The sequence below is a fragment of the Acanthamoeba castellanii genome (assembly GCF_000313135.1).
Source record: "Acanthamoeba castellanii str. Neff unplaced genomic scaffold scf7180000084641, whole genome shotgun sequence".
NCBI lineage: Eukaryota > Discosea > Longamoebia > Acanthamoebidae > Acanthamoeba > Acanthamoeba castellanii.
The window spans coordinates 258,094-286,013 of NW_004457343.1; the positions used below are offsets into that span (position 1 = coordinate 258,094).

The 27,920-nt window shown below is 59.9% G+C and overlaps 5 protein-coding genes and 1 pseudogene across 5 annotated transcripts; all 6 read left to right on the forward strand.

Annotated features, from left to right (window-relative positions):
- Nucleotides 1-206: 206 nt before the first annotated feature.
- ACA1_365390 (ubiquitin domain containing protein) lies at nucleotides 207-12,302 on the forward strand (the record flags this gene model as incomplete). Its single annotated transcript, XM_004335936.1, has 36 exons — nucleotides 207-294; nucleotides 393-534; nucleotides 700-880; nucleotides 1,011-1,085; nucleotides 1,165-1,408; nucleotides 1,496-1,559; nucleotides 1,645-1,875; nucleotides 1,992-2,154; nucleotides 2,245-2,436; nucleotides 2,554-2,779; nucleotides 2,880-3,547; nucleotides 3,644-3,733; nucleotides 3,824-3,924; nucleotides 4,010-4,262; nucleotides 4,342-4,485; nucleotides 4,615-4,963; nucleotides 5,058-5,239; nucleotides 5,326-5,525; nucleotides 5,621-5,840; nucleotides 5,925-6,034; nucleotides 6,138-6,630; nucleotides 6,755-6,844; nucleotides 6,961-7,360; nucleotides 7,467-7,783; nucleotides 7,868-8,048; nucleotides 8,137-8,300; nucleotides 8,378-8,662; nucleotides 8,760-8,936; nucleotides 9,020-9,229; nucleotides 9,314-9,513; nucleotides 9,618-10,110; nucleotides 10,207-11,054; nucleotides 11,148-11,359; nucleotides 11,454-11,688; nucleotides 11,795-11,936; nucleotides 12,060-12,302. 36 exons carry the CDS (start codon nucleotides 207-209, stop codon nucleotides 12,300-12,302), a joined length of 8,613 nt encoding a protein of 2,870 aa, XP_004335984.1.
- A 147-nt stretch (nucleotides 12,303-12,449) lies between these two features.
- ACA1_365400 (uncharacterized protein) lies at nucleotides 12,450-13,037 on the forward strand (the record flags this gene model as incomplete). The annotated part of the gene is made up of 1 exon (XM_004335937.1): nucleotides 12,450-13,037. The coding sequence occupies one exon, from the start codon at nucleotides 12,450-12,452 to the stop codon at nucleotides 13,035-13,037; it is 588 nt and encodes a 195-aa protein (XP_004335985.1).
- Nucleotides 13,038-13,167: 130 nt separating this feature from the next.
- On the forward strand, nucleotides 13,168-16,016 carry ACA1_365410 (Ras subfamily protein; the record flags this gene model as incomplete). Its single annotated transcript, XM_004335938.1, has 12 exons — nucleotides 13,168-13,458; nucleotides 13,541-13,650; nucleotides 13,760-13,845; nucleotides 13,916-14,076; nucleotides 14,152-14,307; nucleotides 14,414-14,561; nucleotides 14,650-14,760; nucleotides 14,859-14,971; nucleotides 15,075-15,243; nucleotides 15,326-15,442; nucleotides 15,559-15,656; nucleotides 15,840-16,016. 12 exons carry the CDS (start codon nucleotides 13,168-13,170, stop codon nucleotides 16,014-16,016), a joined length of 1,737 nt encoding a protein of 578 aa, XP_004335986.1.
- A 290-nt stretch (nucleotides 16,017-16,306) lies between these two features.
- Nucleotides 16,307-20,620, forward strand: ACA1_365420 (HEAT repeat domain containing protein; the record flags this gene model as incomplete). The annotated part of the gene is made up of 13 exons (XM_004335939.1): nucleotides 16,307-16,893; nucleotides 16,950-17,056; nucleotides 17,180-17,343; nucleotides 17,428-17,666; nucleotides 17,806-18,138; nucleotides 18,265-18,334; nucleotides 18,401-18,649; nucleotides 18,731-18,923; nucleotides 18,981-19,069; nucleotides 19,124-19,216; nucleotides 19,316-19,487; nucleotides 19,635-19,801; nucleotides 19,868-20,620. The coding sequence occupies 13 exons, from the start codon at nucleotides 16,307-16,309 to the stop codon at nucleotides 20,618-20,620; spliced, it is 3,216 nt and encodes a 1,071-aa protein (XP_004335987.1).
- A 196-nt stretch (nucleotides 20,621-20,816) lies between these two features.
- ACA1_365430 (WD domain, G-beta repeat-containing protein) lies at nucleotides 20,817-26,274 on the forward strand (the record flags this gene model as incomplete). Its single annotated transcript, XM_004335940.1, has 24 exons — nucleotides 20,817-20,901; nucleotides 20,934-21,003; nucleotides 21,058-21,234; nucleotides 21,336-21,457; nucleotides 21,548-21,669; nucleotides 21,792-21,900; nucleotides 21,936-22,120; nucleotides 22,260-22,360; nucleotides 22,473-22,649; nucleotides 22,723-22,813; nucleotides 22,981-23,111; nucleotides 23,215-23,290; nucleotides 23,378-23,564; nucleotides 23,674-23,826; nucleotides 23,928-23,970; nucleotides 24,054-24,093; nucleotides 24,232-24,400; nucleotides 24,476-24,615; nucleotides 24,679-24,759; nucleotides 24,853-24,925; nucleotides 24,995-25,351; nucleotides 25,454-25,590; nucleotides 25,703-25,927; nucleotides 26,032-26,274. The coding sequence occupies 24 exons, from the start codon at nucleotides 20,817-20,819 to the stop codon at nucleotides 26,272-26,274; spliced, it is 3,294 nt and encodes a 1,097-aa protein (XP_004335988.1).
- A 373-nt stretch (nucleotides 26,275-26,647) lies between these two features.
- Nucleotides 26,648-27,700, forward strand: ACA1_365440 (annotated as a pseudogene).
- The last annotated feature ends 220 nt before the right edge of the window (nucleotides 27,701-27,920 follow it).

A 27,920-nucleotide genomic window follows, 5' to 3' on the forward strand; every position in this document is an offset into this window, starting at 1 on the left:
TATTTTATTTTTCTAAGCTGGCCGCTGTGGTGTGCACATCACATCCAAACAATCTAAAACCTCATCTGTGTAGACCTGTCCTCGAGGAGAGAATAGAACGCACTCGAGGAAGAGAGGCAGAGGTCGGCGAGAGATAGAGAAAGGAAGATTCATCGCTTGAGTGCGTTGCGTGATAGAGAGCGCATTCAGATAAGAACGAAGGAAATATGAATACATCAAAGGCGCAAGAGGGCGCGCCCAAGCTCGATGACGTGAAGAAGGAGTGCCGGCTCCTCGAGACAGCCCTCAAGAATGGTACAGCCGTCAATCGCACGCCATAAAATTGGGTCAGCTGAGCTTCTTGGTCAAGAATTTCTCACCTGATGCCGATCTTATGGCGGTGAATTCGGCAGAGGCCAACCCCACCGAGCAGTTGGAGCGGATCGAGGCCATAATGCGCGCCATTGTGAACAGCGAGTTCGGCCCGGTTGAGAATGTGGAATACTTTCTGCGCACCATGCTACCCAAATTCATCCTTCTTCTGCTCAAGCGCGGGTACGTGCACGATCCCACCCGCACGGCTGACCTTGCCGGCTGGCGTTCAGATCACGTAATCTGCAAGCCGCGCGGCAACCCCCCCCGCCCCGTTGATGCGTTTTGCCGCCATTTATTTCAGAAGTCAGATTTCTTTGGATTTAATGAAATGTAATGCACCTGCAGGGATCTGGCCGAGGGTGTGGCGCCGAGAGTCAACCGCTTCTTCCAGACCGTTGTCATCGAGTTTACGCTCAAGTGTGTGGAGGCGGACACCTACGTCCAGGAGCTGCTGCAGACCCTCTGTCGCCTGTTCACCGTCACACAGAAGCCGTTCTACTCGCGATACGGCTCCAAGGGTGGCGAAGTACATGATCCTTCTCTCCTCTCACGCGGCTGCACCAAACCAGCGCAATCAACTTGCAAATCTCGAATCACCTCGATTTTGTAATGCGGCACGTGATGCTAAGTAACCGTCATGTACTACTTTTAAACAGGAAACGATGACAGACTCTGATGAGGACAGCGACGACTCAGACGAAGAGGAGACAGAGTCCTTTGTCAACAGGAAGGTAAAGGAAGGCCACGTGTTCATCCTGTGGTGTGCCCTCGCTCGCGCCTCACTCTTGCTTGCTCGTTTGCTTCACACAGAGCTTGAACTGGGAGCCCACGTTCTTCACCGCCAACATCACCTTCTTCGGCAAGAAGGACGGCTTCAACTTGTTCATCTCCAAGCTGGCTGACGAGAAGCGCAAACTCGACGCCAACGCGATCAAGTGGCTGCTCAAGCCCATCGTCAAGCTGCTTGAGTACCTGCCCCTGCGACTGGTGCGCAAGATTGTGGAGCAGCTGCGACACGTCGTGTTCTCTCGCTTGCTGGAGATGAGCGACGAGGGTGCGTTCATGAGACTCTTTAGCATCGTGGCGACCATCAACCTTTTCTGTTCTTTTCTCACAATTTCTTGCCTTGTCCACACGGCAGATCTCAAGGGCGTCAACCGGAAGGTGTTGGGCGACATCAGCGCCAGCATGGAATCCCTGCTGCGGTAAGTCATGTTTTGCCGTTTGCTCGTAGTTGACTGGATGACCTCAATGACTCACGCCCTTGTTCATCACTATCAAAATCTGCAGGGTTGTGGCGCCGAAGGAGACCACGCAGCTCGTGGACAAGTTCGAGCTGGCGATCGCCTACAAGATGTTCATGTCGCCCTACCTGGAGAAGAGGCTGATGGGCCTGAGCGACATCAAGAGATACGTCGACCTCGTCCTGAGGAAGGAGGACTACCAGCAGCGCATGAGGCAGACGGACCGCGCTTCGCAGGGCAACCTCCCTGCCGCCATCAACGTTTGGATTGATTCCAAGTACGTCGTCTACTACTTCTTTTTGACGCCCAACAACAACTACAACGCGTCGCGTTGTTGGGTTCCGACAACCGCTTCTGACTCGTTGGTGTGCTGTGTGCCGTGTGACTCTCCAGGCAAATGGTGGAGTGGTTGAACAACCAGAAGATAATGGAGCAAATTTATGTACATTCCATCCACCAGGAGCTGCTGAAGAGGGCCGTCGACATCGCCAAATTCTTCGCCATTCAAAACCAAATCCAGAATCATCACATCGACCTCATGTGGAGCGCAACCATCGTACGCGTCCCCCTTTCCCCCTCTGGTCCGCACAGGAATCTAATACTCATTTTCTTTTCTTTTCATTTCTCTTTCAACCTCACAATCTAGGGTAAGCACGAGTCCATCTGCCACATCATCTACAACAGCTTGGCCGAGCTGAGCACGGTCCTGCCGGCCGAAGCGGTGGAGTATCTGTTCCAAAAGATCAAGACCATCCCCTACGCCAGCTACGACACGCACACGTTCTCCCTCATCCAGGCCATCTCCGTGCGAGGGATCAATCTGTGTTTCAACCTGCCCGTATGTCTGCTCTCTCCATCATGTAGTGTCATGGGCTCACTGAGTCATCACATCACCAGCTGGGACTAACGCTACTGTTGTATGCGGCTGGGTTTGTTTGCTGTTTTGGTCGCGCAGGAGGGCGAGAAGAAGTGGTACGGCGTCGACATCTGGTGGGAGATCATCCAGGACGAGACCGACGTGCCGCCCGCCACGGCCACTGAGGCCTTCCGCTTCCTGGAGACCTTCCTCACCTGGGTCTACTGCCACGAGCTCCGGCCCAAGTACATCGGCCTCTGCATGCAGAACCTCAAGGAGGGCAAGTCCGTCCCGTTCTCGCTCAAGCTCCTCCAGAAGCTGCTCGGTACCCCACACACCACCCACCACCGCTTCATTCCTGGAATTCCACCACGGTTCGGCGCCTGTAGCTCTGACATGGCGGCGTTTCTTGTGCCAAAATGCAGATTCGTACCCGGCGAAGAAGGAGAAGGGCATGGAGGCGCAGGCGCAGATGATCGACCTGCTGGAGGTCAACAGCGGCCTGATGGCCACCTTCTTCGAGGACCTGCACCGCTTCAAGAGCAAGGCCAAGGAGGCGGCCAAGGCGCTCGCCGATGCCGGCCAGACCGGCGTGGACCTCAACCAGCAGGCGCTCGTCGGCAAGCAGGCCTACATCTTCCAGATCAAGGACCGCCTCGACTTCCTGGAGTACATCCTGTCGCACTCGCCGCTGGTCCTGCAGGCGCCGCAGATCGACGCCTTCTGGGCGTCGGTCATCGTCGATGCGCTCACCCTCGAGGAGCGCGACCACGGCTTCCTCTGGGTGCAGAACGTGAGGAACAGCCAGCAGTTCCAGGCCATCACCGAGGAGTCAACGCAGTACATCTTCGAGCAGAAGGTGCCGCTGATGGACTTCAGCGCGCTCACCCAGAAGGGGTTCCACTTCTTCGAGTACTTCTTCCGCTACGTCAACTGGTTCCTCAAGCGGTTCGACCAGGGCGACAACGGCGTGTTCCGTGTGCTCAACTTTGACCTCGTCGGCATCGACAACGCCTGGCGGGCCGCCGTTGAGCCCAAGGACGACAGCGTGGCGATGCAGGCCATCGAGTTCCTCAACAAGCTCCACAAAACGGTACCGCCTTGCCCCCGGTTCTCCCATTCGACAATCAATGATCTTTTTGTTTTGTTTCGTTTCGTTTTGCTGACGTGGCTTGGAATTCCATCGCAGACCTCGGCCGAGCTGCTGCCCAAGCTGGGCGAGTTGCGCGAGAGGCACGTGGCGACGTGCATGGGCTTCATCGCCGATGCGTTTGCCAAGGTACCTTGACTTTGACGCTGCCACCACACATGCGCCCGTGAGAGCTGATCAGTCGTACTGACCTAACTTCATCTTTTCCTTTATGTCCAGGCCACCGCCAGCCCCCAGGACGCAGCCTCGCAGCAGCGCATTGTGCGTTGTCTGAACGTGCTCAAGGCCTTCATCGAGGAGATTGAGGGCGTCGGCAGCAAGTACGCCCGCCTCGCTTGCCACATAATTTATATCCGCCTCCCCCCCCCATGTCCTAACGCTGCCACGTTGTATTTCCCCTGCCAGGCACGGTGGCCTGAAGGGCAAGCTCATCCGCATTCCCATCCAAATCATCTCCGGGCCCAAGTTCGAGTTGGAGATCTACAGCTCGGACACGGTGGCGACGCTGCGCCAGAAGGTGGCCGAGCACATCAAGAAGGACCCCTCGCTCCTGCGTATCATCACCGCGGGCAAGGAGCTTCACAACGACAATGACACCCTTCAGCAGGCCCGCATCAACGACGGCCACGCCGTCCACATCATCCACAGAGTCGTCAAGGTACTTTTATTATTATTATTATTTGATTGGCCTTTGAAATTAATGAACTAATCCATGTTGTGCAAATTTGTGCGCGCAGCCTGGCACCCCTGCTGCCGCGATTCAGAAGCCGAAGCAGGAGGAGGCCGACAAGCGCGCCCTGCCGAGCTCCATCCTCTCCAAGCAGCAGTACTTCGAGCAGATCTTCCAGCTGCTCGCGCTCGGCGGAAACAGCGCTCAGCTGGTGCGTTTTTCTTTATTTTGTATCATATTTTGTTATTATTATTATTTGGGTGTTGGTTATATTCATGCTTTTGCGTTGGCGGCGGCTAACCGGTTCGTTATGTTGGGTTGTGGTGGTGGAAAAAAACAGGCGTGGGACCTCCTGATGATGCTGCCCACCAACCAGAAGATGCTGACCGCGCTGGCGGACATCCGCACGGGTGACGCCCAGCTGAACTGGGAGGAGCTGCTCAACCGGTCCTCGACCTTCAACCTCCTCTACACGCTGCAGATCGTCCAGGCCCTCATGCAGCCCACCGAGGACTCGGCCGAGAAGAACGCCGAGCGGGCCGAGTGGTGCAACCAGTTCCTGGCCCGCGGCGGCGTCAACTACCTCGTCAACACGCTGCTCACCTGCGACTTCTTCGACGTCACTCGCGGCAGCAAGCGCAAGGTCTGCCTCTCGCTGCTCTTGAAGATCATCAACTCCTTCACCATCGGTACGTCGTCCTAGCCCAAACCCTATGCATACCATTCTATCGACTTATGACTCATAAACCGCCGGTGCTCTCCGTTTTCTGTCGTTTCTTACAGAGACCCACACGGTCAACGATGGCATGGAGACGGTCAGCAGGCTCCGTGGCGTCGTGCTGCTCAACTGCACCGACGGCAAGCAGCTGGTCGCCCGGCTCATGGAGCTCAGCATGCGCGCCGCCACCGACGTCGAGAAGCGGGACGAGGCCCTCATCAACCCGCTGGCGCCGCCTCCGGAAATTGTACGCGCCCTCCATCGCAGCTTTTTCTTCCGTTTTCGCGCGGCCTACGGTCGAATAGCGTAACTGACTGGGCTGGGGGTGATCAGGATGAGGTGGAGATCGTGGGCCAGATCATGTCGACGCTGCTGGCGTGCTGCCTGTCGTCGGTCGACCTGCTGCAGGCCTTCCTGGAGAACCCCGCCATGGACGCCTGGCTCGCCGCCATCTTGCTCGGCAGCCCGGAACCCAAGATCAGGGAGAAGACCATCTCCACCCTCTACAAACTGTCCACGATCGTGAACGAGGAGTACGTTTTCCGGGTCTTGCAACTCATCGCACACACGCACGCGCACACCACCGCACGCCTCGTAGTGCTCACGGCCTCTTCCTTTACCTGCGCAGGTTCTTGGCGGGCAGCGGTGTGCAGCTGGCGCCTCAGCCGTACTTCCTGGCGAAGCTGCTGGCCATGCTGCGCACCATCGAGCACACCCAGCCGCACTCGGCGCAGTACTTCGACCTGCTCAACCGTCTCCTGCAGATGTCGGCTCGCGTCAACCCGTCTCAGTTTGCCGAGCTGCTGGACCACCTCATCACCATGCTCAAGGACCACCCCACCGCCGAGGTACCTATGCAGCACTGCCCGACCGACCGACCGGTTGTACAGTTGTGGCCTAAGCCGTGCGTTTTTGTTTTCCCTCTGCTGCAGCTTCGCAACAGCGAGGCGGTGGACCACGTGCTCTACGGCGTCATGAGCCTCCTCAAGACTCTGGTCAGCGCCGACCTCGAGTTCAAGAACAAGGCCGGCTCCCAGCACAGGTCCGTTTCACTTCACCCAATGATGAATGATGACGACGATGCCTTGGTACAGGTTTTTTTCCTTCTTACACGGCGTGAACGTGGTTGTTGTAACAATCATTAGGGGCGGCCTGGTGCACGAGCTGTTCCACAAGTGTCTGTTCAACATCCCGACGATGGAGCGACACGGCCCCGACGCGCCGCCGCAGTGCAAGACGTCCAGCACGCGCAACTGCGCCTTCCGCCTGCTCACCGAGCTGGCCGACTCGACGCAGGAGAACTACGCCGCGCTGGCCGACCTGCTGGTGCAGCAGCACCGCGACGGCGAAAAGCGCAGCCTGTGGAAGTACCAGCCGTCGGCCTACGAGAAGGCCGCGTGCGGCTACGTGGGCCTCAAGAACCTGGGCGCCACCTGCTACATGAACTCGCTCATGCAGCAGTTCTTCATGATCCCGGGCTTCCGCTGGGGCATGCTCGAGGTGCAGGACTCCGAGGAGAAGAAGGAGGAGAGCCTCCTTTGGCAGCTCCAGACCATCTTCGGCTACCTCCAGGAGAGCGAGAAGAAGTACTACGACACCCGACCATTCTGCAGCTCCTACAAGGACTGGGAGGGCCAGGTACGCCTTGCTTGCTTATTTTTATTTATTTTTTAAATGATTATTCATTTTTACTTTTAATTATTATTGTTTTGTTTTTGTTTTATTATTTATTTGCTAACAATAAATTTTTTGTTCGTGACAGCCCATGAATGTGGGCCAGCAGCAGGACGCGGACGAGTTCATGAACATGCTCCTGGACCGGCTTGAGAGCATTCTGAAGAAGACGCAAGAGGTAAGCCCACAGAGCCGCTGTGCCAGTTGGCGAAGAAGCCACCATGTACTGACGCGTTGCTTGAAACGCTTTGTGGTGTGTGCGTGTGCGTGCGTGTTGCGGACAACGTTGTACAGGAGAAACTGCTCAGCCAGTTCTTCGGCGGTGCGCTGTCGAACCAGATCATCTCGAAGGACTGCACCCACGTCTCGGAGCGAGAGGAGAACTTCTTCACGCTCAGCCTGGACATCAAGAACAAGAAGAGCATCCTCGAGAGTCTGGCGCTCTACGTCGAGGGCGACATGCTCGAGGGCGACAACAAGTTCCACTGCTCCGAGTGTAACGCCAAGGTCGACGCGCTCAAGCGCTGCTGCGTCAAAAACCTGCCGGACAACCTCATCGTGCACCTCAAGCGCTTCGAGTTCGACCTGGAGACCATGAAGCGGATCAAGCTCAACGACTCGTGCCAGTTCCCCATGATCCTCGACATGGAGCCCTACACGAAGGAGGGCCTCGCCAAGAAGGAAGGCACCTCGCGTACGTCACATTCACTTCGCATCGGCGCATAGCTCAAATTCCAGATAACTTACATATCTGCGATGTGTGTCGTGTCGTGTGCGTGTGTCGTGTGTCGTGTCGACAGTGGAGGACCTCCCGCAGAGGGACGAGTCGTACTACAAGTACGAGCTGGCCGGCATTCTCGTGCACACGGGCACGGCGGACTACGGCCACTACTACTCGTTCATCCGCGAGCGCCTGCCCAAGGTGGCGGGCGAGGCCTGCAAGTGGTACCAGTTCAACGACACGCTGGTGGAGCCGTTCGACCCGGAGGAGATTCCCAAGACCTGCTTCGGCGGCGCCGACACCGTCACCGAGTGGGACGAAGTCGCCGGCAAGCACGTCCCCAAGTGGCGCGCCAAGACCTACAACGCCTACATGCTCTTCTACCAGCGGGTCAAGGTAACACAACACACACACCACACACGCACACACGACACGGGGCTGGTAGAATTGGTGCTCACTCTCGCCTCGTCGTCCGCCCAGCCCATCCACCCGGTGCGCGTGCTGGAGGAGAGGCAGGCGGCCCAGCTGGTCCCCGAGCCGATCTACAACGGCATCTGGGAGGAGAACATGGCCTTCTTCCAGGACAAGAACATCTTCGACCCGGACTACTTCGACTTCCTCTGGTCCGTCGTCAAGCTCGACCAGTCCGCTCCCGTCACTGGTACGCCCCAGCACTGCAACAAAAATTAACAATAAATAATACAAAAAAATAACAACATAATAATAATAATGTTTTGTTGTATATGCAGACGCCACGCTCGCTCCCGACATGGCGCACCCGACGATGCGCGCCATCGAGCTGGGCACCCGCTTCATCGTGGAGACACTGTCCCACGCCAAGGACAAGGGCAACCTGCCCAGCTACGTCGCCCACCTCAAGACCCTCTTCTCCCGCCACGTTCCCGCTAGCCGAGTACGTCTCATTCTCTGCGCCGGAGCGACCGTCCAGTGATGCAAAGTGGCTGACATTGTGTCGTGTGTCACCCGCAGTGGCTGTTGGAGAGGCTCGAGTCCGACATGACGTGGGTCGAGCAGCTGCTGCTCATCTGCCCCGGCCCCGAGGCCCGCGAGCCGTTCGCGTCGCTGCTGGTCCACGCGCTCACTCTCCTGGCGCCCGCCGAGCGCATCAAGTACAACGAGGAGGAGCCCGTCGAGACTACCCCTATGAAGGTCGAGGAGGACTCCGATGACGACGGGGACGACTCCAACGACGACGAGGAGCGGCTGCGTCCCACCTCCATCGTGGTCCGATTCCTCCAGAGCTACCTCTACCTGGTACGTTCGCACCACCTTCTCACCAACCCACGACCGTGGGGCATTGACTCACCTCACACCACCACCACCGCACACGCGTACCACGGCACACGAGCAGCTGGAAGACGGCATGCAGAAGTACTGGAAGAACTTCGACCACTACTTCATGGTGCTCCGCGACTTTGCGCTCATCGGCGACGAGGAGCGGCAGCTGCTGCTCGCGAAGCACGTGCCGGGCCTCCTCATCGACTTCTACCTGGGCGAGGAGTCGCCCCTGCGGTACCTCCACGGCAAGGTACAAACCCCCACCGCCCATCCACCTCAACCGCCTTCTTAATCCCTCTTAAAACAAAACTGACGCTTGCGCTGCTGACGCAGCCGAGCAAGAAGAAGAGGGCGAAGATGGGCGAGAAGAAGAACCCGCCGCGGCTGGACTACATGGTGGGCATGCTCTCGGCCCTGGTCCGAAGCTGCTCCACCGACGCTCAGGCCGATCTCGGCCGTCCGCCCACGCACCTGCCCAACAGCACCCTCCTCCACATGCCCGAACAGGACAAGGAGCTCATCTACTCCAACATCTTCTGGAAGGTTCGGCTCGGCGCGCGCGTGTGTCGTGCTGCGTGCGTGCGCGTGTGCTGATGCGTTCCATTCCTGGAATTGTTGTGTCTACAGAAAATCCTGTCCGATGGCATCAACCCGCAGGGCATGGCGGAGATCGCTGTCCACCTGTGCTGGGAGAACGAGGACATGTCGCGCAAGGTGATCAAGGAGATCTGCTCCGGCATCGACCTGGTCGACTCAGACCGCTTCAAGCCCTACTTCGAGGTCCTGTCCCAGGTGCTCGCGCTCCAGGACTCCCTCCACCCCAAGAGGTACTGTTACCACCATGCGCGTGCGTGTGTGTGGTGGTGCGTGTGCGGTGTGTGTCGTGTCGTGTCGTGCGACAAGGGGCTCACGCAACGACCGGTCATAACAGGATCGAGAACGCGATGAGCGAGTTCCTGCGGGTGATCATGTCGAACCTCAAGTTCAAGATGGCCACGCGCGAGGCCATCCGCTACCTGGTGGACGTGGCGCCCACGAACCCCTCGCTCCGCACGTGGCTCTACGAGCACAAGCATAGCTGGGTCGAGACGTGGCTCATCGTCAACCCGCACGAGATTGTGCGCGACGCCGCCCAGCAGCTCATCCAGGTCCTCGTGCCGGGCGCCACCCACATCGTGGACCAGAAGGGCGTCCGCATCGGCGTCAAGATGCCGGACAAGCTCGAGGAGGCCGACGTGCGCGTCCTGCACGACCTCTTCCGCCACCTCCTCTCCCTGCTGCCCGCCGCGCGCCGGAATACCAAGGGCGACCAGTCGCTGACCACCAACAAGGCGCCCGAGGACTACCCGCTCGGCTACTGGAAACTCACGCAGTACTTTGACCTCCTCAAGTGGTGCCTCCGCGGCCCGTCCGAGAAGCTCATCGTACGCGTTCCTCCCTTGCCCGACTGCACACACGACACGCACACACCGCACTCACGACCCACGTGCTAATGATTGATGGTCGTCTGTGGTCAACAGTTTGCGGAGTTCTTCGACGATTTTGCCAATGTGTACATTCAACTGGACAAGGCGCGGACGGAGTGTGACGAGAACAAGCGGAAGCTGATGAGCTTCTGGCTCAAGGTGGCCACGGACTGCGACAAGAACGTGCGCCTCATCACCGACTGCCCGCAGATGCACACGCCCATGTTCGACTTCTTCGCGTCGCTCAACGCCAAGGAGAAGGTGGTGGCCTTCAACGAGGAGTCGCTCTCCGACTTCTACAACCTCATGCACCTCTGCTGCCTGTCCGACCCCAACTTCCTCGAGAAGTGGGCCTTCCACCAGAACCTCGACTGGGCCGTCAAGAACGCGTACCTCCTCTCGCCGGCCTACCCGCGCACCTCGGACTCGATCTTCCCCACGCTCAAGCTCATCAGCGACTTCTCGGCCGACTACCGCCAGCGCAACCTCCCGCTCGTGCTCAAGGCCGCCAAGCTGCCCCAGAACAGCCGCAACATCATCCGCTACCTCGACGTCCTGGTCAAGAGCCAGGACGACGCCATCTCCTTCATCGAGAAGAAGGGCCTCGAGCAGATCAGCAAGTACCTCCAGGCCAAGTTCAGCACCGGCGGCGCCGGCGGCAAGGACGGCGAGGAGGCCCCCAAGGAGGAGTTGGAGGCGACGCTGCGTCTGCTGCTCAAGGCGACCGACTTCATGGTCAGCGAGCGCAGCGAGAAGTTCGAGCGAGCCATCGAGAAGGTGATGAAGGGCTGGGAGGGCAAGACGGTGGTCCTGAACGCGCTCCTGTCGATCCTGGAGCAGTACGGCTGGTCCGAGGACAAGCTGGTGCTCGAGTGCTACAAGATGATCAAGCGCTTGTGCGGGTATGCCGAAGCTTGTGCTACTCTTTTTTCTACTGTGGTGTGTGTGTGTGTGTGTGCCGTGTGCGGTTTGACACTCACCGCGTGTGTCGACAGACTGGACAAGGAGAGGACTCTGCTGGAGCAGACGCTCGAGACGCTGTACCTGGAGATCGAGAACATCCTCGAGCCCGAGCCGCAGTCGGCCGGCGGCGACAGGCCGGTCGTGGGCCGGTCGTTCTCCAACTTCGTGCAGGGCATCTGCAGCCTGGCCTTCCAGTGCTTCACCGCCGAGAACAGGCAGAGGGCCAACAACGCCTGCGGCACCGGTACGAAGCCTCCGACCGCCGTCACTTTCTTCTCCGTGCGTGTCGTGTCGTGTCGTGTCGTGTTGCAATTTTTAACACGTTTTGCTCGGCGCAGCGCTGATGCTGGCGATCGCGAGCACTCACCTGCCGCCCCGCGTGGGCGAGACGGAGACCATCGTCGGTCTGCTCCAGCGCATCTGGGACAGCAAGACGCCGATGGCCAGCCTCCTCAAGACCAACGACATGCTCCCCGAGTACCTGGCCAAGGTCCTGGGCAAGGACACCGAGCAGCTCGGCAGCGACGAGGTCTACTCTTTCGTCAAGGCCGCCTTCCCCGCCGCCGCGCACCGGTACGTCTTGCGATGTACCGCACGCGCGCGCATGTGTGGTGTGTGTGGTGTCGTGTTCTTTGTGTCGTGTGTGTCGTGTCGTGCTGACGTGTGTGCGGCGCTGCAGTATCAACGGACGATCACTGGTGGAGGGCTGCAGCCTCAAGATCGTGGGGCTCCTGGACACCATCACCTCTGGCCTGGCCCTTCCCGCCGAGGCCCCCGCTCGGATCGCCAACCTCACCTCCGCCTCCATCTCCCTCATCCACGTACGCCGACCCCCCCCCCCTCCCTCCCGACCTTCATCATCACACCCACCGTCATCATCATCACCGCCGCCATCATGTTCAGTTTCATCTCATCATTTCTTCTTCATCTTCTTTGTCGAGCAGGAACTGAAGGCGCTCAGCGTGCTGGCCTTTGCGGCGCCGGACCTGCACGGGCTGGTGCTGGGCGACGAGGAGATCCGCGGCCTGCTGGAGCAGCTCAGGGCGCTCTACTTTGGCGCCGGCGAGGCGTCGTCGCACGCGGCGACCCTGGCCACGCTCAACCCGTCGACCGAGCAGATCAAGGCCCTCCTCCGCCCGTTCCTCACCGAGGCCTTCCCTGGCTGGGAGGAGCAGCCGCGCGCCTAAGGCCTCAACGAGCAGCCTCTAGGTGTCGTCGTTGATGGCCATCATCATCCCTCTTCTCTCTCTTTCATCTCTCTTTGTCGTTGTTCCACACCATTTCAAGTCGTGTTTTTGTCATCCATCTTTCTTGTGTGCACGAAGAAGGTGAAGATGGGGCGAGCGGGCGACGCGTTGATGCTGGGCCACAGCGCGGCGGTGTTTGCGGTGTGCGTGGTACTGGACTGCGAGGACAGGGTGGTGGAGGCGTTGTGCCTGGCCGGCGTGTTCGTCTACGCCGTGCATTCGGCAATGCTGGTGATCGAGGGCGAGGGCGCCTCGAGCATGCTCGTGCACCATCTGCTGGCGATCGCGATCCAGTCCATCTTCTGGTGGCACGCGGACTCGCCCGAGCAGCCTCTCGCCCTGTGGAAGACCTTCGCCTGGACCGAATTGGGCTCGACGCTGCACAAATGCTCGCCATTTATCCCCAATTTCCGAACATGGAGGCTCAAGCGATGGTACCAGGCGCTCTACCTCACGTGCTACCTCGTCACCTACGCCATCATCATCGTCTGGCTCGCGAGCCAGAGCCGGCATCATCCCACAAGATCGCATCTGCTGGGAATCGCGACCGAGGTGTGGCACGCGAGCCTGATCTACAGCCTGATCGCCCTCCTCGCCTACTGGTGGTGGCAATCTCTCAACGCCCTCCGCCACGTCGTTGCTCAAATGCGATTAGGCGCCAAGATCAGAGATTAGCGATCAGAGATTGTAAATAAAAAATAAAATAGAATATTTATTTGCGATGGATGCAAGAGAGACGCCTGCAGGCGTGGAAGCCTCCAGCCGCCTCATAGCGGCCGTGATCAAGGGTGATGAAGCAGGGGTGATGGCCCTCCTGGCCCGTACGATGCCTCCGTTTCGCATTCCTTCAACCAAAGTAGAGCATAACTTGGGTGTACACGGTGCACCGTGGCGCGCAGAGGAGGGGGTGGATGTGAACGAGAGGGACGCCACCACGGGTGGGTGGCCGCTGCTGGTCGCAGCCCAACGCCAGGACTTGGCCATCGCGCAACTGCTGGTCGACCACGGCGCCCGCTGCTGCGCCCACGCAACGACGACAACTACGACAGAGCTGCACGCGTTGGCCGAGGCCGAGAAGGGACCCTTCCCTCGCCAGGTACCTCCCAGGCCGCCGCCGCCGACCACCAGCGACCGCGCCGCGAGAGCTTGACCCCTTTTCTTTGCTGGCTCTCGTCCAGGCGGGGACGACAGCGGCACGGCTGATCGGCGGCATCAGGGCGTGGCTCGCGCCCTCGGCGTCGGTCAAGCTCTGGCAACTGCTCCTCGAGAACGGCGCCAGCGCCACTGAGTACCCCTCCCCTCGCACCACACCTTGGCCAGGGGCACGCAGGCCTTTGTAGTGGACCACCACTCACCACGTTACACGTGGCCCTGTGCGTCTGGCCCGGGGCACGCAGGCCTGCATTAGACGGTAGTGGCGCCACGCCGCTTCACGTGGCCTGTGCGAACGGCAACTGGCCCGTTGTGCAGTTTCTCCTACGAGGTGGGCTCGCCTCTTGTAACCTTACATGTAGCTCTCTCCATCAGCTCATCATGCTCGCGGAATGAGACAGGGAAGTATGTGGACGACTATGGCAAGAACAAGCGCGATGCCCATCGCCGAGAGACGCCGCTCCACTACGCCGCCCGACACGGGCACGAGATTGTGGTGTCGCTCCTCCTCTCACACGGGGCGAACTCGCTGGCCGTGGGCGCGCACGGCGACGCATCGGAGGTACACCACACCCTAACCCGACTCAGAACCGGCCAGACCGAACTGAATCCTGAGCCACCACTATGATGAGAGCAGGTGGCGAGGCAGGCCGGACATGGCGCAATGGCGGACATGCTTCAGGTACACGCCTACCGGACGTGCCCACTGTTGTGCCTGCCCGATGAAGTGTTGCTCCGTGTGCTCGAGGCTTTGGATCCCTATGACCTGTGTACTGTCGCACAAGTTTGCTCCGTACGCCTCACTACCACCACACGAGGCCCACGACACGCCGACACACGACGACGCACACGCACACGCACACGCATCTAACGCGCAGATATATGATGCTGCACTGCAGGTGCTCAACGAGCTGAGCAGTGTCAACTGCCTCTGGCGCCGGTTCTGTGACGCCCGGTGGGTCGACGCCAAAGACATACCTTGGAAGAGCAGGTATTTGGCGTGGCTCAAGCCTCGGCTCCGTCGGCGCCTCGCCCGCCGCAGGCAACGTACCGTCCCCTCTCGCATCTTCAAATCCCCGTCCACACACCCACGTGCACCTGCACTAATGCCGCCTTGTCTCCTCAACTTGAGCAGAAGAACAAGAACAACAAGATCACGAGGAAGGAAAATGGTCGCTGGCCGATCGTAAATCATCATCGTCATCGGCGCTGCCAACCTTAAAGTTCATACTACTCGGTGACACGGGTCCGTGTACCACGCCTTATTCGATGTGCAGAGTGTGTTGGTGTATTTCTTTTTTCGTAGACCAAAGTGGACTGATATGAGGCGCATGTGGTGATCAGGTGTGGGCAAGACCGCGCTCGAACGGCGCTTTGTCAAGGGGACCTTCGCAACCGGTGAGTACTCGTGCGGGTACTACCTGGGGTTCAAGAAGCTCGACCTCGACGGACTGCGCGTCATGATTGAAGGCACCACCCCATAATGACCTGCGGCGTTTACTCTTTCTCATCTGCATGCACGCATATCAACGTGCTGCAGTGTGGGACACACATGGCCAGGAGCGCTACAACTCATTTCCGCGTGTATACTACCGCGCGGCGCGGGTAGCGCTGGTGGTCTACGACATTGCCGACCGCGCCTCGTTCGACCACGTCGGACGCTGGGTGAATTCCGTTCTGGCCAACACCACCGGGGCCGGCAACGATGAACCGCTGGTCATGACACTCGGTACGTGCACTCTGTTCGGTTGCACTTGTGTGGCGTTTGTTTTGTTTCATTTTGTTTTGTTTGACTAACTCGCCCACCACAGTTGGGGCGAAGAGTGACAAGGAAGCTCACAGGCAGGTGAGCGCGGCCGAAGGTCAGGCACTGGCTCTCGAGCTCGGTATGGCCTGGGCCGAGGTGAGCAACCTCACCGGCAGCGGAGGTGCGCTCTCGCATCCTGTAATGGATCATCTGGCCCGTCGGCGACCTGCTGACGCACGACACACACTAAACGCCCAACACACACACCACACACACACACCACACTGCACATCCCAGTGAACGAGGTGTTTGAGAACTCGGCCCTGTCCGCCATGGCTGATGAACTGGCGCCACCGATTGCTGCTGGCGGTTTTGTGTGCCACCTCCCAGAGGCGGTTCTCCATCAACTCTCCGTCCAGAAGCCCACAACAAACACCACCACTTCCTCGGCTTGCACACTTCAATAATGACAGTCGTGTTGATTGGCGATGAGATTGATTTCACAATGGACAAGACGAAGACAGGCGCGGATCACGGCGCGGCGGGTGCCCAGGGCGTTGTGGTGTGTGGAGTGACAGATTGTGCGACTGCCGGGCAGCCTGGGCCGTAGGCGTATCGACGCCGTCCACGCCATAGGCGTATCAACGCTCAACCCTCTGTCGTACGACGAGTTCAGGAAGGCCTACACCCAGCCGAGCCACCTACGCCAAGAGGATTGCCACGAGCACTACAGCAGCGACTTCAGCGTACGATGAGGACTTTGAGCAGGAGCGCTCGGAAACGGAACAGGAAGATAGCGATGATGATGATGGCACCGACGACAGCTACGACACCCCTGGCTGAGGAGAAGAAGACGGCGGTGAGGGGCGGAGGAGTTGGTCCACGCACGCTCCAGCGTTGTTGCCGCCAGCGGATAGGTGGCTGCGACTAGCTTCAGTGAGGACAGTGTACTCCTGCCCATTGGGAGATTTTATAAAATATATTCCCCGGTTCAGTGAAAAGAGGCCTCGCCTTTCTTTTTACAACCTGCACCAACCAACACGTGATGGAGAAGAGGGGGCCGGACCAAAGTTTGATGGAAGATGCAGCAGCCACGGAGGTGGTTGTGCTCGCTGAGTGGGTGAGACATGGCGTGGCGGAGGAAAGAGGCCAGGCAGTACTGGCGGCACTGGTGCCGCACCTGTCCGGCGGCAGCGATGGTGGCGATGATGTCGAACGGTACCAAGACGACGACAGCCCATCGCCGGCTGAGTTCCAGGCTGTGCAGCGGTTGATGCTGTGGCTCTTTGCCGATACGACTCCGCGCGGCTGCCTGGCCTTTCTTCTCAAGGAGCTGCCCTGCGCCACCAGCCCCGCACCGGCCCAACTGGGCTGCCACACGGCCACGTCACTGATGATGACGAAGGAGGAGGTGTTCGCGGCGCTGGCACCGGTCGTGCTTCAGCGCTTCATCGCGGGCGTCCATGCACGCTCATCGCCCCACGGGCATCATCGGCTGTGCGTTGTCAAGCAGGAGTGGGTCACCGCCATGTGGCAGCTCATCGAGCGCGCTCTGCCCATGGCCGCTGCGCACCGCCACACCCAGCAGCAGCAGCAGCAGCAGCAGTCGCACAGTCGCAGCAGAGACCCGAGGTTGCCCGACGACTGCTGGAGTGCTTGAGAGCGATCCAGCGTCTCGCGCCGATCAGGCCTGAAAGCAATGGTAAGTGGCAATCGGGTCCCGAGTTCAACGGCTATCACTGCGCCATCCTGGTCGAGCGCGTACTACACCAGGACGACCCCGAGCTGATCTATGGTACTGCGCGTCATGCTAACATTGCAATTGCGGTGCAGCGCGAACTCACGCACATGTGCGTAATCGTATGCGTGCGTGTGCGTGTGCGTGTGCGTGTGCGTGTGCGGTGGTGCGACTATGCAGCTGGCATGAGTTGGGTGAAAGCTTTAGACAAGTCTGGCTTCACTGCCCCCAAACCGCTGGCCGACTGCCTGATGCAGCTCACCCACCACGAGAACCAGGACGTGCGCCAGACCCTGGCGCGCCGCCTTCCCTGGATCGGTCTACCGTTGGAGTCCTATCACAGCGTACCTAGCCTTTGCCTTCCCCATTGTTGGCTGTTTTTCTTTGGTTGCTGACGTGTCTTCACTGGTGGGGTTCTTCGATCGAAGAGGCTGTGGTCTATGGCGGTAGAGGACCCCGCGCCTGGCGTGCGCTACGAGGCATTTGTCGCCCTTACTGACGTGCTGCACTCCGAAGAGCACGTCAATCCGCCCCCGGACCGCACTCCACTGCTTCTTCTCGAATGGCTCGAGCGCGAAATCGACGCGGACGTGCTGGTCGGGGCATCGACTATCTTCTCGTTGATCTTCAACGCCGAGCTGTTCGACGGCTGGCAACACCTTCCTCGGTACGTCAATGAGAACGCATAGTGATGATGATGATGATGATGATGATGATGATGATGATGATGATGATGATGATAGATGATAGAAGATAGGTGACGGTTATGCAATGTATTTGTGCTCATGACGAGGTATTCGACACAGGTTGGCGCGGGCCTTCATCAAGCAGGTCAAGCTCCCAGAGCCGAGCGTGCCGTCTCTGGTGTGGTTGGCCACAGACTGCCTCTCGAAGCACTGGGACGCGTTGAAGAGCGACGCGCTCGAGCGCTTGCCCAAAGAGCTGCACGGCAGCGTAGCCCAGGCCGTGCGACAGCAGGCACGCAACGACGTGAGGAAGCAGGAAGGCGTAACACCGCCGTCGTTTCGGGACGTCTGTTTCAGCTGCCTCGAGTTCTTGAGCGCTCACCCCTCGGGGCTGGCGGAGCTGCAGGCGAGAGTGTTCGAGATGCTGCTTCCGTCCAACACCTGGAGAGCTCGGTTCGTCATTCCATCACGGCCATCATCTCAGGGGATTGATGGTGGATTGGTTGGCCTCACCACTTAACGATGTAACCTGTGGAGCAGAGAATGCGCATTGTTCACGCTGTCGATGTTGGCCAGCAGTCAGACCTGCGCCGCGGAGGTTTGCCAGGTCGCACTCACTGAGGCGATCGCCGGGCTATCCGACCCTCAGGTGCGCTCTCTCTTCCTGCATACATACGTACACAAGATATCCTACTCTCATGTTCATGAATGACAGATGGAGATCAGGGCGGCCTGCTGCACACTGCTAATCGATGTGCTGCCAAACGCGGGCGACTTCCCAGGCCACCGGATCACCGCGGTGGCCAACGCCCTGTGCCGCCTCATTCGCGACTCCCACCTGCGGGTGGCCACGCAGGCTCTATGCGCACTGGGCACACTCTTGGATTGCCATGACCAGCACCTGGACCAACACCTACAGGCCGAGATCTTTACTGAATGTCTGGACCTGTGGGAAACCCATCCGGTACAGTACTGTATACATAGCACGCGACAGGCGCAACATACTCACTTCCACTCCTCATTCTCTGCATTCCTCACTTTCAAGGGCTGTCAAGTGTCCAGCCTGCTGCATGGCTTGGTTACTCGCTGGAGGCTGCTGACATCCGCGGGCATGGCCCCACTGCTGGCCAGGGGAGTCAAGCTTCTGTCCACCGAAACGCTGTCGGCCGAGGTCACCGGCGTCTATGCCAGGTGTGAGCTGGTGGAGGATCTCGCCTCGCTCCTCATCCACTCGCGCGGTACTTCTCACCCACTCGCGCAGGCCGGGCTGGATTGCTCACAGCATCGTGATGCAGCTGTCCTGCCAGCTGCGCTGATCAAGGTCGTTGCGCGGAACTGTGTGACGGTCCTTGCTCGCTCTCTCCCGCTCGACGATGAGTTGCCGGTGCGCACGCTGGCCTGGAGATTGTTTGGGTTTGAGAGCTGATGATGGTACCAGGTGGCGAAGCCCCTCGTAAGCCTCTTGCTTCTGCTCATCAAGAAAGACAAAGGCGGAGATTTGGAGTGGCTGCTGGCTCGGGAGGCCGGCTTCGTACCACTTCTGCAAGCCCTCCTTCAGGTTTTCTTCCAACGTTCAGACACACCGTGACAGTAACACTGCGCTGACTGAAGGCCCGTTTTGCCTGTACAGAACGACCAGTACTGGGACAGGGAGACGGTCATCGGCCTCTTGAGACGGGCCATTGACCAATACCCCGCCCGCGCAGAGCAGCTCGCACAGGACGTGCTGCCGTCGATCGTCGCTAGACTCCGCGCTGGCCTATCCTCACACGAGTCTGAGCACGGCTTCTTCAAACTCGTCGGTACCCACAACAAAACGCACGCGCGCGCGCGCACGCACACACACACACACACAACACGACACTCCGACACACACGACACACACACGACACACGGCGCACACGACACAACAACACTCACATGAGCGGGTGCGGATGTTCGGACTCCAGGCCAGCTGGCGCTCAAGTTTCCGACCCCACTGGAGCCGTGGGCGCTACCTCTGTCGGTTGCGCTGGTGACGGCTGATGGTCGGTCGGGCGCAAAGTTGCGGCACTACCTGCCCTTCGTGCTGCTGCTCGGCCGCGACCACGCGTCGCAGGTCGACCCGAGCGCGATCGTTGAGCTGACGGAGTGGTTGCCCTTCAACTCCACCACCCATCGGCCCAGGCTCCGGCGAGCCCAGGTACTGGCCAAGGCCGAGAGCCTGGCCAACCTGCTACTGGTCGCGCTGCAGGCTGAGGCGGTCCCGGGCGTCAACCGGGTGAAGGCCCTGTGCCTGCTGGCTGCATTCGTGAGCGAGCACCTGGCCCAGGACGGTGATAAGGAAACGATCGACGCCGACGACACGGAAGATGATGATGGCGAAGATGAAGAAGAAGCCGAAGCGGTGGAGGCTGAGGAGGATGGTGATGAGGCCAATGATGATGGTGATGCGGATGACGACGCTGCGGGTGAAGGCGACGGTCTTGACGAAGCCGCCAAAGACGAATACGAGGAAGAAGAGGAAGGCGAAGAAGTCGTAGAGGAAGAGGAAGAGGAAGAGGAAGAGGAAGAGGAAGAGGAAGAGGAAGAAGGCGAAGATGAAGATGAAGATGAAGATGTAGAGGACGGCGAGTGGTACAACGAGGAGAGCGACGGGGACGACTACTATTTGGCCCGGATGACCGAAGCCGACTTCACAGAGTTCGTGGCGGCCACGCTGGAGCCTGGACTGCGGGCCAAGGTGGCCGCTGCTGTGACGGCCCTGCTGACCAGCTACGGTCAGTTGAGAGACGCAGAGACGAAGGAGACGGTGGCGGCCCAGTGGAAGGCCCACACCGCTGGTGCGCCGGGCCGGAGAAATGCCGTGCGGGGGCTGCTGCGCGCCGTCGCTCCCGCAGAGGTGCTCAACGACCGCGACCACCCCATGGCCTCAATCTGGGCCGCACAAGATTAATAGGAACTGACAGAGTCAACAGCTGCAACAGGGTTTTTACTCCACCTGTCCTTTGCCGACCCCAAGTGGGCTACTGATGTTGCGTTTTGTGGTTCATTTTGACTTTTTTCTTTTATAAAATTGGATTACGAGCGAAGAAGGGGCAGAAGAAGAGTTGGCGGCGAGCGTCGTCCAACAACAGAAGACTCAGATGAACATGAACATGTCGGGTTCGGGCAGCACTGAGGTGCCGACGCGGCACCGCGGGAGTATTGGCGCAGCAGGAAGCGGAAGCAGCAATAGTGCCGCCTTCTCCCCCGTCGCAGATGCTCAGGCCGCCCCGTCTCCTCACTCCTCTACGCGCCGGCGGGTCCTCCCTGGCCGCCCCTCCAAGAGCAACAAGGGTACCCCATCTTTTTCCTCTTCACATCTTTGCTTTGTTTTCTTGTTGAGCGCAGGCGGGAGCTGAGCGAACACGTGTGCGTACGTGTGCCGGCAAAAGGGGCGGTGGCGTGGGGCCGACAGGGCCTGGCGGCGTACGGGTGCCAGTGCTGCGTGGTCGTGGTGGACCCGTCCTCGCTCGCCCTCCTCCAGACGCTCGACGAACACCGCGCACCCGTCACCTGCCTCCAATGGTCCGCTCTCTTTTCTTTTCTTCCTCGCCTCTTCACTTCTCTCGAGGTGCGCACCGAGCAGTGGGCTACAACCGGAGTGCTGTTGGCGGCGCTGCGGACAGGGGCCACGAGAGCTGGGAGGACAAGACCTCGGTCGAGTATCCGCTCATCCTGGCATCGGGCGACGCGGCCGGCAGCGTGATCGTGTGGGACGTACTCAAGGCCGAGATCAAAGCCACCATGGGTGCCTCTCTTTCGTCCATCTGGACCCGCGCCTTCTCATGAGAGTGATTTTAATTAATCATTAATTTTTTTTATTTATTTCTTTTGGCAGAGAGCGGACAGGAGGATGCGGCGGTGCTGGGGCTGAGCTGGCATCCGGAGGAGCCCTCGCTGCTGCTGTCTCTGCACCACCCCAGCACGATCATCCAGTGGGACACCGCTACCGGCAACAAGGTCCCACACTCTACCACCACACGCCACACACACACCACTCACACGACACACACGACACACACCACACACATGATACACGACATACACTCACACCATCTGTAACGCGGGGTGGGAGAGCATAGCTGTGGAGCCGAGAGCTGCCCGAGAAGCTCCTCGCTGTCGAATTCGACCGGTTCAATCCCGAGGAGCTGTGGGCGGCCTCGGCCGAAGGGAACATGTACCTCATCAACGGTACCGTTGCGCTCCTCGTACTCTTCTCTCCCCAGTTCTCATGGACTCAACGCTCATCTTGACATGGGCCACACGTGTAGTCGGCGAGCCGCGCTCGGCGCCGGCTGGGGAGGCGGTGCTGCGGAACAGCGCGGGGCAGCACGAGGGCGCCGGCAAGCTGCTCCAGATGGCCTTCTCGCCCACAGCGCGGCACGTCGTCTACTTCCTCTTTCCGCACCGTGTCCTCGCCTACGATTTCGGCCTACACCAGGCACGCGCCCACCGTTTGCATCGACGGCCTCCCCTCATAGACCCCAGAGCAGTGTGACACATTGAGAGAGCTCACGATGGGTTGTGTGCTGTCATATCATGCGGTGCAGGTGGTGGGCACGATCGCGTTAGAGGCCAGCAAGTCGCCCTTTCGCCACATGATCCTGTCGGGCGCCCCGACGCGCATCTTTTGTCTACAATTCGATGGCTCGTACGCAGCGCTTCTCTATTTCTACCATGTGGACCTCGTGCTTTGCTGCTACATCGAAAACCTCTCGTCACCTGTGTGTCGCGTGGTGCGTGTCGCGTGTGGCCGAGTGTAGGCTGATTGTGTACAAGAAGCACGAGGGCCAGAGCTACACATTTTATCGGGAATGCTTGTGCGAGGCGCCCAAGCAATTCAAGCCGGGCAAGAAGAACCAGCAGACCGGCGCCTACGGGATCGCCGTCAGCCCGCTTCAGCCGCACCAGCTCATTGGCCTCATGAGCGACAGCAACCTGTACACTGCCGGTGGTGGTGGTGGTGGTGGTGGTGGTGGTGGTGGTGGTGTTTGCTGATCGATCTGGACGCAGGTGGCGGTGGGACTTCGTCGAGGGAGGCAGCCCCACGCGGGCCGGCGGTCGCGTTTATGTGAGCGGGCAGGCCCATCACCTGTCCAACCCGGTGAGCACGGTCACCGTCTCGCCCTTTGCCCAGCGCGGCCACCCCCTGCTCGCCCTCGGCACCTTCAACGGCACCATTCAGGCACACACTCCCCTCGCCTTGTGCTCCCCCCCCCCCAAGCCGTCGCTTACAGTCGTGTTGCCCGGGTCGTGTGTCGTGTGGCATAGATTGTGGATATGGTGAAGCTGCGCACACGGTCGCAGTATCTGGTGCACGGACCCATCGCGCCCTCCAACTTCCCCGTCCGCGGCCTGTACTGGCTCACCGCCTCCACGCTCATCTTCTACACCTGTGAAGAGTCCGTCTTCCCACTCCCCCTCTCGCTCTCCCAACTACACCGTAAGGCCCAGACTGACCCCAGTGCATTTTTTTTTAAAATTACGTTAAAAAAAATTCTTTAGCGTGGGCAAGGGCGAGTTCATGAACAAGGTCTTCCTGCTCGACCTCCACACGGGCCGCTTGCGCGAAATCCGCAAGGTACGCCTGAACCGGGCGCATACTAGAGAGCCAGACTGGTGGGTGGGTGGGTGGTTGGCGCGCCACTCATTTGGGGAATGCGCGCAGAGCAGCGCGGCCGAGGCGACGTTCATCCGCGGTCTGCGGGTGTCGCCCTTGCGACAGTACTTTGTGCTGATGCTCAAGGACAAGCCGTTCGAGTTGTGGGACATCGCCTCCCTCTCCACGATCGCCCTTCTCAAGGCCTCGCAGGTCACCGCGCTCGACTGGTGTCCCACCCAAGGCACTCCTACCGGTGCTCTTTCCTTCCTCTTCCGCACGCACACACGCCACACGCACCATCGCACCATCGCACATGCCAACGTACGACCCGTCATGCTGACGCTTTTGGTTTGGGCCTGCAGGCGCGGGTGTTCGGCCCCGCGAACAGTTTATGTTCGTGCTGGCGGACGGCACGACACACCAACACTCGGTGGGCGATGGCGGAGTCACGGTGGTCCCTTTCCAGGGAGAGGTCGGAACCGGCATCATCTCCTCCATTGCCTGGTACTACTGCTGTACCCCTCTTTTTCCACCGCACCCACGCCTTGTGCCTCTAAAACACACCGCACACACATGTAATGCAGGAAGGACTCGCTGCTTGTGAGTGGTGACACAGCGGGCACCATCCACTGCTACAATTTGGAGACCAAGCGCGCCCTGTACGTTCTGCTTTTCTTTGTACACGCGCCTCGCCCTTGTCCATAGCTTCTCATTTCTTTTCTTTGTGGGGGGGAACGCGCAGCGTCTTCAACACCAACAAGGGTCTCGTCAGGAACATCGTGGTACGACCACACATTTGCACTTGAACTCTTTAAACCGATTCATCAAGTTGCCAGCCATTAATGATGTTTGTTTGTTTGTTTGTTTGTTTGTTTGTTTGTTTGTTTGTTTGTTTGTTTGTTTGTGGTGATGATCTGAAGTTCGCGCCCGGCGACAAGGGCCACCAAATTCTCGTGAACTTCAGCGAGGGCGAGTTCGGGGTGTGGGACGTGGACCACGGCGTGCGCATCTCCACCAGCAGCTACCTTAAGAGCCGCGACCTGCGCGCCCTGGACCTCGACTGGCTCACCCCATCGCACCCCGTCGTCTGTACGCTCTGGAACTCGCCCCCCCCCCTCTTCATCAATCCCACTCACCACCGACGTGTGTCGTCGTGTTCGGCAGCCACGAGTGATGGCTGCGTGCGAGTGCTCGACCGGTCTCTTTCGTCTTCGCCGTCGCCCATTTTGTGGGAGCACGTCGCCGAGGAGGCGCCGCTCCACTCGCCCGCCCTCCTCGGCGGCTTCCTCCCAGCCATGCTCAAGGTACTTTCCGGCGGGCTGGGCTCTTGAGATGTTGGGGCTGACTCGACGCCCGCCCTTCGACAGGTGCACCTGCTCCATCCGCGGTCCAAGGTACCGCGTGGCCTTGTCGAGGCCCTCGACGCGCTCGACGCCGACACTCTCCAGGTAGCCACCCATCCAGCCTGCACCCCATAGGGCTCAGCCCTGACAATCTCCCCGTCGCGCTTCGCTTTGGTTCTTGGTGTGGCCCACCAACAGACGCTGCGAGACCCGTCGCTCTCGATCACCGAGCGTTGCCGGCGCGTGGCCACCTATTTTGCCGACGAAAACGGTACGCCGCGCCCCCACACCAAGTCTTGTGTCGCGAGCCTCCCTGAACTTGGTGTGTGTGTCTGCACAGAAATCCGCTTCTGGACGCTGGCCGGCCACTTCCTGGCTGGACCGCCGCAGGGCACCGCCGCCTCGTCGTTGTCGGTGGACGACCTGACATCGAAGCGGGCGACGCTGCAAGCGACGCCGACGACGGCTTCTGGCGGAGTTGTTGGCGGCGACGGCGGCGATGACCCCAACAGCCGACCTCCGGCGTCGGCGGCGGCCTCAATCCCAGCTGAGGCGGGCGGAGGAGCACCCAAGCTGGAGTTCGGCGTGCTATGCAGCAGCCGCACGGCGCGCACGCTTGAATGGGAGCGTGCTCGAGCAAGCGAGCTAGCGAGCGCCAACATCACCTACGACCTCTCCAGAAAGCTCACCGATCTTCGTACGCTCCTCTGTTCTCGTCGTGTCGTGTCGTGTGCGTGCGTGCGTGCGTGCGTGCCGTGTCAAAAGAAACTGACAGTGGTGTGTGGACACGGTCATGCAGATCTGCTGCTCGGGGAGAGGGACAAGGCCATGCGTCTCCTGCTGGACACGCCCGCTGCGCACCCCAATTTCTATCCGGACATGCTTAAGGCCTGCGTCGTTGCCGCCTCTCACTCACAGCAGTCCTTCCAGCAAACCGTGCGTCAACTCATTCCCCACTTGCCTGTGCGCGCACACGCGCGTGTCGTGTCATGTGCGTGTTATGTGCGTGCCGTGTCGTGTTGCGTCTCATCATCAACAATGGGCGAAGGTGGGCGAGGTGGCGCACAACATGGTGGCGAGCGGGTGGCTCGAGGACGGAGTGCAGCTGCTGTGCCTGGTCGGGCGCGGCGCGGAGGCGTGTCGCCACCTGCAGGACCACGCCCGCTGGACCGACGCCGCGTGGCTGGCCAAGATCGTACTGTCCGACGCCGAAGCCGCGGCCGTCCTGCGCCACTGGGTCGCGCACCTCGTCACCGCCGGACGCAAGGCCAAGGTACCACTCTCCCCCGCGAGGCCTGCTGACCAATGCTGACGTCACTGCGTGTGTCGTGCGGTGTGTGTGTGTGTGTGTGGGCGTGTGGCGTGTGCGGCTCGCAGGCGGCCGAGATTTTGCTGTCGCTGGGCGAAGGTGCGGAGGCGGTGGAGTTGCTGTACGAGGCCGGGGAGCTCGGGCGCGCGGCGCTGCTGGCCCAGGCCTGCCCGGCCGATCGCAAGCCCGAGCCGGGCCTGCTCACGCGGGTCTACGCCGACTACGCAGCGCGCCTCAAGGCCCTCGGCCACCCCGCCATGTCCCACTACCAGGCCCTCCTCTCCACCCTCGTGAACTCCCTGTCCTCCTGACCTTGTCGTTCCTGGGGTTGATTTTCTTTTCCTCGTTCATTTCTTCGTTTAATTTCTTTTTTCCTATGTTGGATGGTATATTTTTTGCTCCGAAGCAGTGTCACAGCATGTCATTCTTTTCTCCACCCGTCACCGACGCACACGTCTGCACCACTCGAAAACACAGGTATTGGCCAAGAAGCTTGCATTCAAGAACCATCCTGGAGGCCAGTCACAGTCCTGACAAACAAGAGTACAATGAGCACCAACAATTACCCTAGTCGCCCAGCCTGGACCTGCAGGACGCCTCAGCAGCCACCATCTCTCAGCGTCTCGTGCAGTGTTCCGCCTGCGGCAAGGTTAGCCTCCTCATACTCGACTGTTGTGGTGGTTGATGCTGATGCCTCGACACCGCCATGTAGGAGCCCAAGGACGTGGTCGCGTCGCCGTGCTGCGGTGACGTGTGGTGCTGGCAGTGTGCCGTCGAGCGCCCGGCCCTCGACACCCGCTGCCCGTGCGGGCGCGAGCTGGCCCTCGAGGACTTCCGCCCGGCCAAGGCCATCCAGGCACTGCTCAAGCGGGCCGCCGCCACGACGACGTCTGGTGGTGGTGTGGTTTGGCCCAGGCCCTACGCCGAGATCGCCCACGACGACCTCCTGCCGTGCCCGGAGAGCTGCGGGGCCGTGGTGCGGGCCGACCGGGTGGAGGACCACCTGAAGGAAAACGTGGCGCTGCACCTCGAGCAGCTTCACGCCACAGTTGAGGTGCGCTTGGCCTTCCACGATAGACCACCGTCATGGCTATCTTGATCGCATCACATTGTTGATTGTGGTCCCACAATGCCACAGGCCCAGAAGACTCGGATCGCGCAGCTGGAGAACGAGCGCCAGATGGCCGACCAGGCGCCGCCCAAGCGCCGTAGCTGCATGCCGCACTTCGACCGGAGGGTGGTACGACCACCATCCCCAGCAACATTGCTTGTGCTGACAGCAAACCATCAACCAAAAAATAGAAGGGGGCGATGGTAGCGCTGTACCTGGTGGCTGTGCTGGTGACGGTGCTGGCGGGCATCCCATTGATAGCCAAGCTGGTGGTCGCCGGGCCGATGGCACTGATGGGATTGCTGTACCTGGTGGCTGTGCTGGTGACAGTAATCGTTCCGTTGATGGCCACTCTGGTGGTGGTCGCCGGGGCGATGATGGGCCTGTACTGGGGCTTCAAGCGCTGGGCGGGCCGGCTGCGCATGTCGCGGTCTCCCTCGAAAACTGCCGAGTCCAAGGCCGGGGCGATAATGGGCCTGTGCTGGGGCTTCAAGCGCTGGGCGGGCAGGCACACACCGCGGTCTCCCTTCAAAACCACCAAGACCAAGCTCCTCTTCGCCATGCTCTGCACCGCCATCTTCTCCTCCATCTGTACCCTCTTCTTCTTCCTCTGCTACCTGCACTAGTTGCACCAAAGAGATCGATTTGAAAACAACAAGTTTTCGGTCGAAATATTGAGCCCTGTATGGCAGCATCCCAGCCCGCTCTCAGTATTGCCCGCCGGCAAGGTCGTGGAGCGTCGTCGAATTCTCTTGTGGGCGAACAACATGACCCTCAACTCTCTTCAGCTTTCTAGTCAGTCTCACACAGTGCCCATTACGAGGTGGACCATGAAGCAGCAGCTCC